This window comes from Eucyclogobius newberryi, unplaced genomic scaffold (genome assembly GCF_026437365.1).
Source record: "Eucyclogobius newberryi isolate DKJ021-1_F unplaced genomic scaffold, fEucNew1.0.hap1 SCAF_19, whole genome shotgun sequence".
NCBI classification, from domain to species: Eukaryota; Metazoa; Chordata; class Actinopteri; order Gobiiformes; family Gobiidae; genus Eucyclogobius; species Eucyclogobius newberryi.
In genome coordinates, this window is record NW_027315823.1 from 25,216,853 (window position 1) to 25,234,441 (window position 17,589).

Genomic DNA, 17,589 nt, shown 5'->3' on the forward strand with positions numbered 1-17,589 from the left:
ATAACAACTGATTGTAATTTGACGCAATTCGGATTTTATCTGCGCAAACGGCAGGAGATTTCTGAAATTCTAGATAAAGTTTGCGGCTTCGCCGCACAGAGACCGTGACAGGTATCAATGTAATTTGAATAACTTTTGATGTCCCACTCCTCAGTACCATTTTCACCAAATTTCAGCTTTTTAGAGCCAACGCCCTGGGACGAGTTCGTAAAAGTACGACGTTTGGAAAAACTCCCGAGTCATGCTTAGCCATTTTTGAACCAATATGGCCGACATTTGGTTGGGTAGACGGCGTTGCCGTGATAATATTTTTTACTTCTCTTGTCACCATCTACCTCTGCGCCAAATTTCATGATTCTACGATCAGATTTTTTTTTGGGTCATTTCCTATCTCAATGCATTTTTGGTACATTTGCGCCAATTTTTTTTATTTTATCCATCCATCCATCCATCTTCTGCCGCTTTATCCGGGGCCGGGTCGCGGGGGCAGCAGTCTGAGCAGGGACTCCCAGACCTCCTCCTCCCCAGACACTTCCTCTAACTCCTCCGGGGGGATCCCGAGGCGTTCCCAGGCCAGCCGAGAGACAGTCTCTCCAGCGTGTACTGGGTCTTCCCCGGGGCCTCTTCCCGGTGGGACATGCCTGAAACACCTCCCAAGGGAGGCGCCCAGGAGGCATCCGGCACAGATGCCCGAGCCACCTCAGCTGGCTCCTCTCGACGTGGAGGAGCAGCGGCTCTACTCCGAGCTCCCCCCGTGTGGCCGAGCTCCTCACCTTATCTCTAAGGGAGCGCCCAGCCACACGGCGGAGGAAACTCATTTCGACCGCTTGTATCCGCGATCTTGTTCTTTCGGTCACTACCCAAAGCTCATGACCATAGGTGAGGGTAGGAACGTAGACCGACCGGTAAATAGAGAGCTTTGCCTTTCGGCTCAGTTCCCTCTTCACCACAACGGTCCGATGCAGCGACTGCATCACTGCAGCCGCTGCACCGATCCGCCTGTCGATCTCACGCTCCATCCTTCCCTCACTCGTGAACAAGACCCCGAGATACTTGAACTCCTCCACTTTGGGCAAGGACACCCCACCCACCTGGAGAGGGCAAGCCACCTTTTTCCGGTCGAGAACCATGGCCTCGGATTTGGAGGTGCTGATTCTCATCCCAGCCGCTTCACACTCGGCTGCAAACCGTCCCAGTGCATGTTGCAGGTCCGGATTTGATGGAGCCATCAGGACAACATCGTCTGCAAACAGCAGAGATGGAATCCTATGGTCCCCAAACCGGACACCCTCCGACCCCTGACTGCGCCTAGAAATTCGGTCCATAAAAATTATGAACAGAACCGGTGACAAAGGGCAGCCCTGGCGGAGTCCAACATGCACTGGGAACAGGTCTGACTTACTGCCGGCAATGCGAACACAGCTCCTGCTCCGGTCATACAGGGACCGGACAGCCCTGAGCAAAGGGCCCCGGACCCCGTACTCCCGGAGCACCCCCCCAAAGGACACCCCGAGGGACACGGTCGGAAGCCTTCTCCAGATCCACAAAGCACATGTGGACTGGTTGGGCAAACTCCCATGAACCCTCGAGCACCCGATGGAGGGTATAGAGCTGGTCCAGTGTTCCACGACCGGGACGAAAACCACTCTGCTCCTCCTGAATCCAAGGTTCGACTATCGGTCGGATTCTCCTCTCCAGTACCTTGGAATAGACCTTACCCGGGAGGCTGAGGATTGTGATCCCTCTGTAGTCTCACACCCTCCCCCCTTCTTGAACAGAGGGACCACCACCCCGGTCTGCCAGTCCAGAGGCACGGTCCCTGAACGCCACGCGATGTTGCAGAGACGTGTCAACCAAGACAGTCCTACATTATCCAGATACTTTAGGTACTCAGGGCGGATCTCATCCACCCCCGGAGCCCTGCCACCGAGGAGTTTGCGAACAACCTCAGTGACTTCAGCTTGGGTGATGGATGAGCCAGCCTCTGAGTCCCCGTTCTCTACTTGCTCTTCGGAAGACGTGACTGAGGGATTAAGGAGATCCTCAAAGTATTCCTTTCACCATCCGACCACATCCCCAGTCGAGGTCAGCAGGCCTCCACCCGAACCGTAAACGGTGTTGGTGAGACATTGCTTCCCCCTCCTGAGGCGCCGGACGGTTTGCCAGAATTTCTTTGGTGCCGACCGATAGTCCTCCTCCATGGCCTCCCCGAACTCCTCCCAGGCCCGGGTTTTTGCCTCTGCGACAGCACGAGCCGCGGCTCGCTTGGCCTGCCGATACCCGTCGATGACCTCCGGAGACCTACAAGCCAGAGTGGCCTGATAGGCCTCCTTCTTCAGTCTGACGGCATCCCTTACTTCCGGTGTCCACCACCGGGTTCGAGGGTTGCCGCCACGACAGGCACCGGAGGCCTTGCGACCACAGCTCCGAGCAGCCGCATCAACAATGGAGGCGGAGAACATGGTCCACTCGGACTCAATGTCCCCAGCCTCCCCCGGGACATGGGAGAAGCTCTCCCGGAGGTGCGAGTTGAATACCCTACTGACAGAGGGCTCCACTAGACGTTCCCAACAGACCCTCACAATGCGCTTGGGTCTGCCAAGTCTGTCCGGCTTCCTCCTCCGCCAGCGGATCCAACTCACCACCAGGTGGTGATCGGTTGACAACTCTGCCCCTCTCTTCACCCGAGTGTCCAAGACACGCGGCCGGAGGTAAGAGGACACGACAACAAAGTCGATCATTGACCTCCGGCCTAGGGTGTCCTGGTGCCATGTGCACTGATGGACACCCTTGTGCTTGAACATGGTGTTCGTTATGGACAATCCGTGGCTAGCACAGAAGCCCAATAACTGAACACCGCTCGGGTTCAGATCGGGGAAGCCGTTCTTCCCGATCACCCCTCTCCAGGTGTCACTGTCATTGCCCACGTGGGCGTTGAAGTCCCCCAGTAGAACAACGGAGTCCCCGGTCGGTGCACTGTCCAGTACCCCTCCCAAGGACTCCAAGAAGGCCGGGTACTCTGCACTGCTGTTCCCTGTCCCCCACCCGAAGGCGGAGGGACGCGACCCTCTCGTTCACCGGGGTAAACTCCAACACGTGGTGGCTGAGCTGAGGGGCTATCAGCAAGCCCACACCAGCCCGCCGCCTCTCCCCGCGGGCAACACCAGAGAAGTGGAGCGTCCAGCCCCTCTCGAGGAGATGGGTTCCAGAGCCCAAACTGTGCGTGGAGGTGAGGCCGACTATATCTAGTCGTTATCGCTCAACCTCCCGCACAAGCTCAGGCTCTTTCCCCCCCAGCGAGGTGACATTCCATGTCCCCAGAGTTAGTCTTTGTGTCTGGAGATCTGGTCGCCGAGGCCCCTGCCGTCGACTGCCGCCCAGATCTCTCTGCACCGGCCCCTAATGGATCCTCCTGCGGGTGGTGGGCCCACGGGAGGGCGGCCCCACGTCGCTCTTTCGGGCTGTGCCCGGCCGGGCCCCGTGGGGTAAGATCCGGCCACCCGGCGCTCGCCATGGAGCACCCATCCCAGGCCTGGCTCCAGGATGGGGCCCCAGTGACGCCGATCCGGGCAACGTAAACTGCCTTGTTTGTGTTGTCATCATAGGGGGCTTCTGAACCGATCTTTGTCTGACCCGTCACCTAGGACCTGTTTGCCTTGGGAGACCATACCAGGGGCTTGAAGCCCCCGATAACATAGCTCCCGGGATCATTCGGGCACTCAAACCCCTCCACCACGTTAAGGTGTCGGTTCAAGGTTCGGTTTATTTTAGAAAAGGGAAATAGCCAGAATGTAGAGAGGCACGATTTTTAGAGGTGTGCAAATGTTTGTGACTTTTCGTCAATGTTCACTGGGTGAAAAATAGGGGGGGTTGGTCCCGAGAAGAAAGAAAGAAAGTAGAAAGAAGAAAGAATAATATTCCGATGCGAAAACAATGTTTCCCATTTTTCAAATATCATAAACTATACATTTTCGGAAAGCGCGGTGTGGGTCCCTGGTCACTGACGGGTACTTTCGTTAATTTTGAGTGGGCTCCGCCCACTTTGTGTTTTTGGCCTTCTATACAGTAATAATGTTCAATTTTTGCATTACATGCTTATATGCACGGAACATGCAAGAGATGGGGAACGTATTCGTGAGCTACTTAGGGCAAATGAGTGCTTTATATAGGGGTCATCATCCCAATGTAAAGTGCTCGTTTAGTGTGTACTTTTGCACGGGCTTCGCCCGTTTACAACGGTAATGTTCCATTTTCCTACTACAAATTAGTATGCACGGGGCGTGCGTGAGTGAAGGAGTGCGTTAGTGAGTGTTTGGAAGTGGGCGAGCGCTTCGCGCTCGATTTCGTGCGCACTTTCGCAGCCGTGCTTCGCACGGGCTTACGAGATTAATAGGCCTCTCGCCAGCTTGTGGCGCTCGGGCCTAATAATGCTATATATTTGTGCTGAAATTTGGAAAGAATGTACAGCGTGACAAATGTACTAAGGTAGAATAAAATGTCAGTGTTGATCAAGTTACTGCCACCAAAATATGGGTTCTTAAGCTTTGCACTGCAGACAGGTTATTCAGGACAAGAGAAAAACGCCTCCAGCTACAGTATATGCTAGCACACTCCCTTCACTTCCTCCAGCCATTACTCTTCCGTGTTGCTGCTGTTCTTGCAAGCTAAGCAGGGACAACAATGGGCACATGTTTACACAGCAAGTGTCCTTATAATTTAGAATCCAGACAGAAATCAATAGTTAGTGGTGTAATTCTGTAATATAGAGATGGTGGCACTGTAAACAAAAATTGAAAAAAGACAACGAAAACAGCGATTTAACAAGTCGGGAAATGTCAGTGAGTGATCTAGTGATGCACAGGGAAAGACGGTCTATAATTTCTGTACAGAGGCTACTCACATCACCGGGCGCAGTTTTACATCAACATCACTAACGTTGTCGGAACTCCCTCATCAGTCAAACATTGTTGTATAATGTAGGCAAAGCATCCATTCAACATCGGGCCCATTACGCTGCTATTAAAGCCTTGCCCCCCTAGAGTTAACGCCTCACCTCTGGCGGCTGTGTACTCATTACAAAGTGATGATTATGAATTTAAAAATTTGCTGAGCTGCTAGCTTTGCTTCACTCCAGCTCATCAGCATAACCACATTAGGGGAAAGAAGAAGAGGAGGATCTTGTGGGTTGGCAATAGGACACTTCCTGGATATTGCAGTTCCAGCGGGCGAAACATGTCCACTTCTATTAGCACCTAGCCACCAGCAGGCTACATACTATATGCCGTGTGGAGTCAACAAAAGAACTTGTGCTAGACACTCTGTTCATCATGGTGAGAATTCTGCTGTAAATGAAGACTGACACGATAAACCAACAGTAAAATTCAGGGAAGATGACGAGAGAATGGACAGTCAAGACGCTTTTCCTTTTTATACAAGTCTTTGAAGTCGCAACTGACAAGCCGATTAAACGGTTTGGAAAATGCATTATCTGTCAGTATAAAAACTTGAATTATCTGGAGATATTTAAGAGGAAATGTCTTGGATGCAAGTTTATTCGAGAAATGATTTGCTTTGCCTGTATTTGAACAGAAAGTAGCAGGCTTTCCAGGCAAGCAAAATGTTTGTTGCAATAAGGTCAACTGCATTACTTTGACATGGCAAGAACGTCTGTTGCCCAAATAACCATATATCCGAATAAGAGACCTTAAGCAGATCCACCTTAAACTAAAAAGGTAAAGTATTTATTACCGTCATAAAAGAATCCAATAATCAGTAGAATGGTCTGTGAGCTCATAAAACAGTGTTGTAAAAGAATTCAACAGACACCAGCCTGGAACGAGAGTTAGCCTGAGCCAATTTCAGGATAAATAGACGTTTTCCCCCCCCTCTTTGCCAGAGCTATTCCTTGGACATACTAATGTGACAATAACAAACAATGGACTCACACCGATAGTCTCTCATACAGTATTAGCCGAGGACACTGGGATCCCTAATTTATTTTGGCCCTTAATATATTTACCTCGTTTAGAGAAAGGAAAAAGATTGTCAGAGGCAGTGGGACGTGAGATGATTTGGAGCTCAATTTTGCTAAATTGGTTGCTGCCAGCACGATACATCATGGAGAATTAAGATGCCTCTCCCCCAACACAAAACTTCAGCTGCCATATTGGCACATCTGTCAAGGGCCCGCCCCTGACAGAGACAAATGGACCAATTCTGGCACACGAGAAGCCCATCCGAACGGCTAGCAATAACCGCAATGAATAATGAGTCGGCTCCAGCTCCAGGAAAATTCATTTTTAATAATTAGTGTTCAAGCACCTATCATTTTGTGTGGAGATGGGAGCGCAGGTACGTCTACAGGTTGGTGGAGCAATCGACAGCGCAGCGGAGATACAGACAATGTGGTGTTAAGCTTCTCTCACCTTGAAGATGGTGACAAAGAACAATCAAGTCAGACAGATGGATCTGAACAAAGACAACTAATCACACACAGAAGCCTGTATAAAGTGAGAAAAATACAGCCAAAGTGGATCTAATTTGAAAATGCAGCAGACATTTTTCAATATGAAGAAATCAATTTTGTCATCCATTTAATCTATTCCATTGTAGAAGACGTAAATTATGTTATTGGAAAAAGTTAAGTGGTACATTGTTTGCGTACAATTTTCAAATATTATTTGTCATTGTTTGTTATTTGTAAATGCTTCGGTTGGGCGATATGGTGCCAGAAATCAAATTACGATCTCTTTCATGTAACAAAATGCTATCTTTATGATATTAGAATGTGATTCAGTGTTTCTCTGTTTAATGACACTTCTCCCCACCCACTTCCAATACTGGTCAGCCTCCCAAAGTGCGATCTTTCTGAACAAGCAGATTACTTTATTCATCACTTAAAGACAAAATAAAAATACGTAGTGTACATGAATGTAATCAAATTTAAATTGTGACCTAGTTCCCACAAAATCCTGATACGCAGCCCAGTATTGAGACTGTAGAAATGTTTTATTGTTACCAGTAATACCGTAACTTTGCTACCTACTGTACTTGCTGAACAGCAATGTTTTCATGAACTTTGAAAATATACTATATAACCAATGTCCATAAATATGGTATGTATAAATGAAGTGAGTGCATTTTAGTTTTACTTTGTCTAACAGCAGTGCAGGGCCAATGCGTTCAAGGAGTTTTGTATTTATAGTTAAGTTGCGTATGGTATTAAATATAACATATCTATATCTATTGTGTGTAAAATGAGGTATGTTTTCTCAAAATCTCAAAAAAGGTGATTCTTCTTTACAAACCGAACAAAACAACCCCAGCTGAAAACAAAGTGGTGCCTAAGGCTCTTTGAGGCTGGTGGGATGACAGCGAAAGACGGGGGCAAGCTATAATGTAACAAAGGGGCAGCTTTAATGAAACCGACTGTGAGCAGGTTCCTTTAGACTGAGGCCTGCCACCGACAGCACAGGAGCCTGTTTGGATTTTTAGCCATAAACGCCAGTGACATTTACGCTAGGCAGGTGATGCATTATCCAAAGACAAAGCATGCCATGTGAAACGTCATTGGTAACTGGAACTAACTACCTCTTGAACAAAACTGTCACCAAATTGTGGATATTTTTTGAAAATTTGAACATCTATTGACATATTTTAAGACTCCAAACATAACCAAGATATGCAAAAACACTACCCTTGCCTGAAACAGAAGTCAATTTGCGATGAATTGGATTAGGTTAATGAAAGCCTGGCCATGTCTCTAGTGTTCTTGTCAAAGTGAAGCTGATAATCCTTGTAGGAAATAATGGAGCAGACTGACGTCGCCCAGAGTCTCCCGGAGGTGCAGGTCCCTGGCTCCCGCTGCAGCACTCCCCCATCCTTTACTCTCCCCCCTCTCCTCATGTACGGCCGTATATTCAGGGAGTTTTACTTTAAAGTCAAGTGCTTCTCGTGTGCAGAGGTCTAGCGGGACCAATCCTCCTCTCGATTCATTACCTCCAGGAGTCAGCTCCTTCTGTCGGGCGCCATGACAACATGGCACCATTCTCCTTGCAGCCTTTAGGGGGTGTCAAACCACCAGAGACAAAGTGCACTGCCTTCACAAGCACCCAGCCAATTTCCACTTGTATGAATCATACGCTTTAACATGTCAAATCCAACTAACTATTTTAAGAGACACATTGGAAGACAACCCCAAACTCTCATCCAGGGTCCATGTCTTTAAATAACTCCAGGGTCTAAAACTAACAACTACCTCTGCTACATTTCATACACCTGACATTTGTAGCTCATTTGGCAGAGCATTTCGATTCAAGTCATTTTTAGTCGTTCACTTCTGTCACAAAAATGGGTTTTACAGAAATCCAAAAAAGCACAAAAACAATCAATCCTTTGTGCTTTTTTACTTATGTCTCACATCCTCCAAAGGATCAATTAAGTTAGAGCAACATAGCAATTGATTAAAAATGACACTTGGTTCACTTCATTATGCAGGACATGAGTGGAAAGATTGCTAATGATGACGGCAAAGAGGGAATATGATATGTAATTCACGAGTCGCACACAATCTCAGCCCTGCTCTTCGGCTTCAGCGGCTTGTCAGAAGGGCTTCATCCAGATCTTCTTGACAAGCTGTGCATCTATTTAAAGCATTTATGAAAATGGAACCAAACAAATCCCACTCTTTCACAACTATATTATGATTATATTTTTTCCTTTTTGCCATCACGTCGTTATATAAAAAAGATCAGCCAAAGCGTTATTCTTTCATCAAGTTGCAAGTGCTCATGGTGGATACTGTGGAACACATTTTTATACTTAGTGCAATGATTTCTTTGTTTCCCCCCACATCACTCTACATACTGTTCCGTGAGATCATGAGTAATGTAATTGCAATGCCAACTGCTGGGCTGTAATTAAACTTGAATAATAAATCAACAACTATCAAAAATGTATATATGTGCCGCAGCTTAGAGCACAGCAGTATGGAAAGGACGTGCACATCTATGGAGATATAAAAAGGAGAAAAATGATGCATAGGTCTGCTGCTGTGGGAGTCGTATGGCGAGTGCGATATCATCCCTCTTAGGAAGAATGTCTCTTTGCACACACTCGCTCGGGGTGCCTTAAATAACTTTTAATCAAATTTCAGGGTGCAGCTTTCGACATGGAAGTTTATATCCAAAGCACACAGAAAGGCGATATGTCCGGGACTGATAAGAGAACCCCGATTTAACATAAGATCAAGGAGAAAATGAATATTAAACAGCTGAGTCATTGATGGGACGACACAGGTGCAGAGTGGTTAGCCTGTGCGTCGTACAACGGTAACATCCATCGCTTCAATTGAATCTTAAACCGTAAAAGTTCCAGTGGGGTGTAAACAGTGTCACCCTAAAAGTGATATTTTTGCAATGTAGAATCCAGCTCATAGTTTAGATTGGGCAGCGTTTTGAAGGTTTCTGTATCACTCAAAGTAATAAATTATATAATATATACTTAATACAACACATTTCACAAATCAACTTTTCACTTTTGCGAAAATACAGTAATATACAGAATATATTTATCTGTGATATAAACATGACTATCTCCATTTTTACTCATGGGTCCGTTTAAAAAGACAAATCTGGTGCACTGAAGACAAACTGGGAATGTCACAAGAGTTAAAAACACACACACACACAACACGTCAAATGTGGTGTGAGTAAAAATGTGGAGTTCCAACTGCTGTGCGGATTCTTATTTTTGTGTTTTCACATGGATTCAAGCTAAGGACCAAACACACAGTTTTAATATGTTGTTGGATGTGAGTCTTTTTCTACAATAATGTCACATGAGCACACAGAGACTGCAAAAAATATTGTTGTCAAATATCGGCCTATTCAACTTCATTTTGCCCAAATTCCCATTATATTACATATTATTTTAATTTATTTAAAAAAGAAATTCATCAACACCAATATCAATAAAACAATATCAATATTCACAGTCATCCACAAACAGGATCAAGCAGAAAATGAATAAGTGGCATGAATGACAGGCGAGGCACTGCTTTGCATTATCTGCTGGATGCTGCATGTCGACCACCTACCGATTTTATGTAAAAGGCACTCGCGCACAGTAAAACCTTAATAACCATTTAGCTGCCGAGGCACGCTTGTCTGTCTCCCAGTCACAGTCCTGGCCACTAATTACCTTCTGAATCTAGACATTTCTGTGTTCCTTCAATGCACGTCTTTTCATCACAACAAACTGCCAGCTGCTTTGACTGGCGGGGGTCGGCGCCCTTTTGCAGTCTTAAAACCATTTCAGAACCAAATCCAATCTTCGCCCGCTCTGCACCACATCAAACTTCAGCAAAAAAAATATCTCAAGATTCTATCACTTTTACACAAGTGTCGGCTTCTATAAAAACTTCCACCCCACAAGTCTTATTTCATCTGAACCATTACATCTTAATGCCAAACCTAATCCTTAATACCTGCGCTGAACCTGAAGAAACTGTCGATTTCTGACTGCACAGTGGATCGGTGCACTCCAGGTCAAAGTCTCGCTGAACAACTCCAAAAACAGTGACATCAAGATTAAATAAATGAAAATACTGTAGAAGCTCAATGTTCTTGCAGAATAAGAATAGCATCTACATTGTTAGTAACTAATTAAAAAATAGCGTATTAGAGTATTATTATTATTTTTTAAACGCACAGAAACTTGCAGCGTAATCTTTCAAATAAGGATGAAGTGACATTTCTGCCCTTTTAGGATTCATTTTACAATCCATTCACTCTGTGCAATACTTCAACCTCAAAACCATTTACACGCACATTTGAGCATTTTTCTGATGGATCGTCATAAGATCGTCATTAAAAAGATATATTCATTTGTCACAGATTGCAGATTTAATCATTTTTTAGGAGTTATACATGAAATCAGAGTTATTTGACGCAATTACAAGTCAATCAAGTCTGAGTCAAAGGATTGAAACTATAGAAAATGAATGTTTTGCCCAGATTTCTCTACCTGTTCCAGACTCTTCCAATTCCATTCCCAACCGGCTGTTTGATGAGTGGAATAAAGAAATCTCAAGATCTAAATGGCAAGGGGGGAAAAAACTGTATCTGATTCACAACTTAAACTACATAAACTACTTTTGATAAACTACAGTCATCAAAAGAAAAAGGAGGCTGGGGTTTGCTTCGTCTAAAAAATGACTTTGTTGACTCACAGGGAAATGCAGACTGTTGGAGAGGATGTGGCATTAGCATGTGTTTAGGGATTGTCCTGTTGTTCACACGTTTAGGACCGATATTGAGGACGGCAGACAGTTTTTGACATTGCCACTCCACTCAATTTTGGAACTATGTACTTGGATCTAAAATCTCCTGCCATGGACACAGTGAATGGATGACGCAAAACCCCCGACGATCAAGGTTTAGTTGATGTTTATTTTTTGACTGATGTTTCGTTCTCCATTTATGTTCTATTTGTTTTTGTTTTATTTTGGAAAAAAATCAAAAATAGATCAAGAAAAATTACAGCCGCATTTGCTATTCCTGTCAGTTCACATTTTAAACATTTGCTGAGCCAATTCAAGAATATCATGCTTCTGAACTTGATAAAAAAACAGAATATATGAATTAAAGAACAAACACACACATCTCCAGCATGTTAACCTACTGTAACATGTCTTTGGATCAGACCGCATGGACCAGCCTCCCACAAGCAGCACCATTTCATATCAGAACTGTTCCTTTCTTCGAGCACTTGACACTAACCGGCGCTGACCAGGAACTACCCAAGTGCTGCAGTTCAACTAGTTTTTGTTTGCCTGTTTTTCACCTCCTCAAAACACAAAAATTGAAAATGGCAAACGAGAAGAAAATAAATCTGTTATATACTATGCTGAATAATTACAAATTCTCTCGCTAGCTCCCTTTTCTTTCTCAATCCTTCTCCCTTTTCTTTTATACAGTATAGCTTAAAACACATACTTTGAAGATGTACAACTACAGTAGGGGGCGGTAAATGCACCTTTTCAGTTGGCTGCCAACCGCCATTAAAAGCAACACAACAACAATAATTGCAAAGGAGATTTAAAAAAATTTACCATTGTCAAGCCCTTGTTGATTTACACTATTGATCAAGAGGCGGCTTGCGATTTCAAATCTGGACAATTACAGACCTTGAGAAAAGGGGAGAAAATTTCACATTCGATCAAACCACACCTTGAAGACATTAAAAATAAGCAATCAAGCGTGAATAGTGTCAGCAGCCCATTTTGAATCCTCGACTAAAGACAACGTGCAACCAAAAACTAAAACATAATGAGAGGGGTGGGTGATATTGACTAAAATTAATCTCTGTAAACTGTATATCAATTTATAATTTACATTACAAAAGATAGTTAGTAGAGCTGAACACGAATCCCTCCAAGAATTGCCATTGCGATTAGATTTATAATTTGTGTTTTGATGATCAGATTTTGCTAAATTTTCACATTTCAATCACATCAAGGAGAATTGACAAAGAGACTGAAATATGAATTGAAAGTATGTATGTAACATGTTTGTTTGTACAAATCTAAATTACATAGCTAGCCGTTTTTATGCAGAATAATGCAGGATATCTACTTTGTTTGTGGGGGAAATAGTGGTACAAAAATTGTAGCCGATTCAATTTTAATTTAATAGAGATTAATCTTGCACCCCTAATAGTTTAGATCATATATTTGTATCCATCAGAAATGCACACCTCAAATGTCTTGGTAAGTATTGCACAAAGTGATTGGAGTGTAAAATTATCCACCAGTGCAGAAAAAAAACCTAAAACATTATTTTTGAAAAATGATGCGGCAAATTTCTGTTTTGTTTTTGAATATGCCAAAGTAACAGTTTTGTTTTTCCCCCAGAAGATTTGGATATTTTGAATAATTGTATTTTTCTATTACATTTCTCCCCCCCAAAAACAACCAATATATTTAGGGGCAACTTATTCTTTATTTCAATCAAGAACATTAGTAGTTCAAATAAACAATTGTTAAAAGAAGCAAACACTTATTCACCCCATCCCACTCAGCCATACTTGATTCTGATTTACCGGTGCTGGTAAATCCCTTTGGTCTGTTAAGCATCAATATACAAAATAATTTACTGCTTACTCTATTTACATACTCGATTAAGCTTCAATTTATAAAATAAGGTACTGCATCCCTGAGGTGTTGTGAGTGAGTGCATAATAATGTGGCACCACAAAAACTTAAGTTCCGTCTGCATACATAATTTATTTGTACTTTTGTTTAAATCGTTTCATATTTGGACATTGTTTGAGATTTTCATTCATAATTATAGTTCCATAATTCCAACCCCACAAATAGAAACACTAAATATTTTCCTAGTTGTTGGGACACGGACCATTTTGAAAAGGTAAAGTCCCCTTAGATCATAAATATTTCCCATTTGTGAAAATCTTTAGGTAGTAGTTTATTAATTGCTTTATACATTATTTGTGCTGTCTGGAAGCTAATTATCATCAAAGATAAAATGCTATAAAGTAATAAGAAGCCGGCTCTACTCGAAAACAAAATGTACTATTTGACATGTTTTGTGCACGTTCCGCCCAGAGCTACAAAGGCTACACAGAATTCATTCTCTGGCGGAGGTGTGGAGGGGCTGGTTATTTGCTCTGTGCAGTTTTCGGACCTCTAACCTGTAAATATCACGGTGCGCCCCTCCCGCCCCTCTCCAGTGCGCCCAGTGAGGTGCCCCGGCTCAGAGCACATAACCCCCATTTCCCAGTGGAGCACGCGGCGGCCACTCGCGCTCCTCTGAGGGACCGAATGTAAAGCAGCGGCACCAGAAATAACATTTGAGCTGTCACCACACTGCCTGCAGAAACAGCCACTTGTCAAATAATGGAGAAATGACCATATTTATATGATGGCTAATGGCAACATAGAGAGGGAGGGCTGTGAGGAAAACAAGGTCGCATTTATGCTTATTTTGATGAATAACATCTTATAGGGTAAAGTTATGAAGGTGAATTAGGTGGAATAAAGACAGATGACTGTATCGTTATTGCTATTTTATATATATCTCAGCTTTAGGGCAAAATAATGTAGAAGCTAGGGCTGCGAGATTTGGGAGAAAAATATCTAATTGCAATTGTTCTGGCAAGATTAGATTTGTGATTTATGTTTTAATAATATGATTCTGTTCAGCGTTCGGATTTCAAACGCGGCAAAGAGGATTGACGGAGAGACTGAAATATGAACTGACAAAGTAAGTATTTCGGTACAGTTTTTATGCAGAATAAAACATGATGTTCTGTCGTTTGTGAATGAAATTTGTGGTTTTTCAAAAATAGCAGCGCTTGCGATTTGCTAATTGCTTCCATCTATTACGGTTAATCGTAAAGCACTAGTAGAAGGTCCACTGCATAAAAACAACATACAGCATAAATTTGTTTTGGTTTTTACATTTTGTTGAATTTAGTTTTAATAAGAACTGATCTATAGCTGTTTTGTGACACCACGCTTGGATAATTATAAGTATAACATTGTCAAAATTACAGAAGTCTAATGCAAGAATTATATTTCTTTGCAAGCTTTACAATATAATCTAAACAGCCAAATGAAAATGTGCTTTGGCGCATATTTTTAACAGAAATTACTCTTTGTTGCTGCCTAAAATTCTCATTATTATTATTTTTCATACTTTCGATTACATTGTGACCTGAATAATCACGATCATCGATAACCGAATAATCTTGGCACACATCAAATGTATAGAAGCGATGCATCATTTTTTTTTAAAAAACAGTTATTGCTGCTATATTAAGATAAAAAATGAGTGAGAAGCATCCGTGCATATTTTCGTAATAATAATCATGAGCCTCTGAATCGTGAAATAGCAATGGATGTATTACTGACGAGTAGGTGGTAAACAAACACACAATTAAAATAATGATTACTGTTTGCATACTCAACAAAATGTGCTTCTCTCCCATTTATCTCAGCCAACATTGATATATGAACTGCATATTTTAATGTTAGATAAAATGCCCTTCCTCCCCCATTACAGCTATAACCAACTTTCAAGTGCTTGAGAGTGCTGGCTTTCCTGTTCGTGATGCCAGAAATTCTGCACCAAATTTCCACATCAATTTGTCACTTTTTGGGGGAAAACACTCCACACTCAAAGTTTACAGCTCAATTACACATAGGCAAAACTCAGGGAACTGGGAGCGTATTTACAAGCATAAAAGTGCACATAATGAATCATCCATTAGCGCTTGCATCTGCACGTTAACTTTGGTCTGCCAGCACTATCCATCTGTCCAATTTGTCGAGGTGCACGATGGCGGTGGAGGAATTACAGGAGGAGCCAAGCCCGGAGCACTTAGTTGGCATAAAAAGCATGTATATTATCAATAATGGAAGAGGCAATTTAAACAACAACTCTGGCTATGTTTTCACAGGCACGTCTGCTCCGCTGCTAATACCTTATGTTAATACGAATGCAGAAGTATGCAGAAGAGAGGCGTTTAGGCTGGTTTATAGTGCGAGAGCCGCATGTTGACACGGTTATTGGATCTTTATTTGTTTCTGGAGGTGGGCTGTGTAGGAGGATTTATATGCCTCCTGGTGTTTATGATACTTACTGAGAACAACGGTTTGTTTTGTTTAAGTGACACTTTATGTTTACACAGGGATAAAGGCCGGCCACAAATGTCCCGAAATTGGCACTTACTGTCCACACTGTACTCTGCAGAAGGAAACGTTCAGTTACCAGGACTTACTGTACTGCAACCACATCATTTTAAGTGATACAATTATGGGAATAACATTGGAATAAATGGCAGGTTTTAGTTTCCCGTTTATAGACCCCCTTTTGAGGGCATTTGACCCTTCTAAAGATATAGTTTGTTCAATACTAATATTTCATCACTCTGTAAACAGTGTTTCACATGACCACTCAGAATCCTCAACATCGTAGGGAGATTGTCAAGTCCCAAAAATACAATATACCTCAATAGTTTTAGTCAAACTATTTATTTTACTGTAAAAGAGGACAAATATTTAGTAAAAACTCATGTGTTCAAAGTTTTATTAATTAGATCTGCATAATCTGGGAAACATGTGATGTGTGAGAACTGTTGAATATTGAGTAGGACTTGATTTCAAAATGTCAAAATTGGCAGGCTTTCTAGCATTGGATGCAGAGCTTGGTACTTCCACCACTTACACAGAAAGGTGCCAATTTGTTTGAATTACTAGATAATTGGATAGTACTTTTGATGTGCAAATGTGAATAATGGGCACATAGCAACAGAAGCAACTCTTTGGCATATATGCACTGACGCAAATTAATCTACATCTGAGGGAGGGCATGTACCACAACTGTACACACAACTGTACACACAACTATACACACAACTATACACACAACTGCACCCACAACTGTACACACAACTGCACACACAACTGTACACACAACTGTCTTTTACTTTGTTCATGCATGAAGACTCACCTGAATAGGACCAGTAGGGGTCGCTTGTTGATCTCCTCTCCCTCCACACGTGTTCATGATGTTCATCTGCTGCACGGCTCGCCTGGCCTCCTGATGCAACTGTGGACGGCAGATAGACAGTTACAAGCCGCTCAGAGGGGGAGCAGACGAGGGCAGAGCTGTTAACAGTAAAACATTCACATGCTCGAATCTGTAAAACTGACTTGTAGTTTCACATCGTGCTGCTTCATCTGCAACACAAAATCGGCTACACTTGTTCAACTAAACCTTCACTTTGTGACTGGGCGCTCCCAAACAGCACTTTTGGCAGTAGCTCACAGCGGTGCCTTTAAGCCCTATAATTCTCCATGATTAACTTTTGTCCTTTGCTGCACCTCAGTTATTTGTCACACAGTTTGCCTATCCGTCGGTGGTGGAGGCGGGCTGCTATTGTTTGTATCCTGCAGTCTAGAGGCCATAGCTCCGGAGTAGACTTGTTATCTGACACATATGATGGAAGAAATGGGCGGTAATGATAGCGCCTACAGGGATCAGCTCAAAACTGAGAGAAAGTCTTTGTGCTGGCTTCTCTTCACACTACAGTTACCATCAGTCAAGTTTTTTTTGCAGAAGCAGCAGCTGGTCAGTAGCAAAAAACAAATGTACATGCCCTGACTGGCAAGTATCTCTGTGAACAAGCCAAAAGTAATGAAATAAACAGAAAAATATAAAAATCTGTCTGTCATGTGCTCGTGGGTGAAACTTGGATATGAATGCCGTTTTGGCAAAGTAAAGCAATATGAAAAACTGAGATTTGGAAAAAATATTGGACATGGCCATGTGGCTAAATGGAAAATATTAGTATCATTTTCCAGGCAGGCCTAAACAATGTCTTATTTGTGTGTTGTTTTGCCCCTGGTGAAGATCTCCAAGAAAATATATCATAAAAAAGCTGACTTCTCTGGTGGTGGTACCAAAATTATGGAAATGTTCATGTCTTGCATTTAATCAATTACAAATGTTTCTGTTTCCATTTCCTAAAAAACATATTCCTGCAGTGAGCGGGCTTGTCTTTCCA

At 43.0% G+C, this 17,589-nt stretch overlaps 1 protein-coding gene across 2 annotated transcripts in view; it reads right to left on the minus strand.

The window, feature by feature from the left end:
- The window catches only part of ca16b (carbonic anhydrase XVI b), a 158,675-nt gene that overhangs the window by 104,305 nt on the left and 36,781 nt on the right, over nucleotides 1-17,589 (minus strand). For both annotated transcript variants that reach the window (XM_072452422.1, XM_072452421.1), the window contains exon 2: nucleotides 16,533-16,631. In XM_072452422.1, coding sequence (XP_072308523.1) covers nucleotides 16,533-16,631 — 99 coding nt within the window. The remainder of the gene's footprint in view (nucleotides 1-16,532; nucleotides 16,632-17,589) is intronic.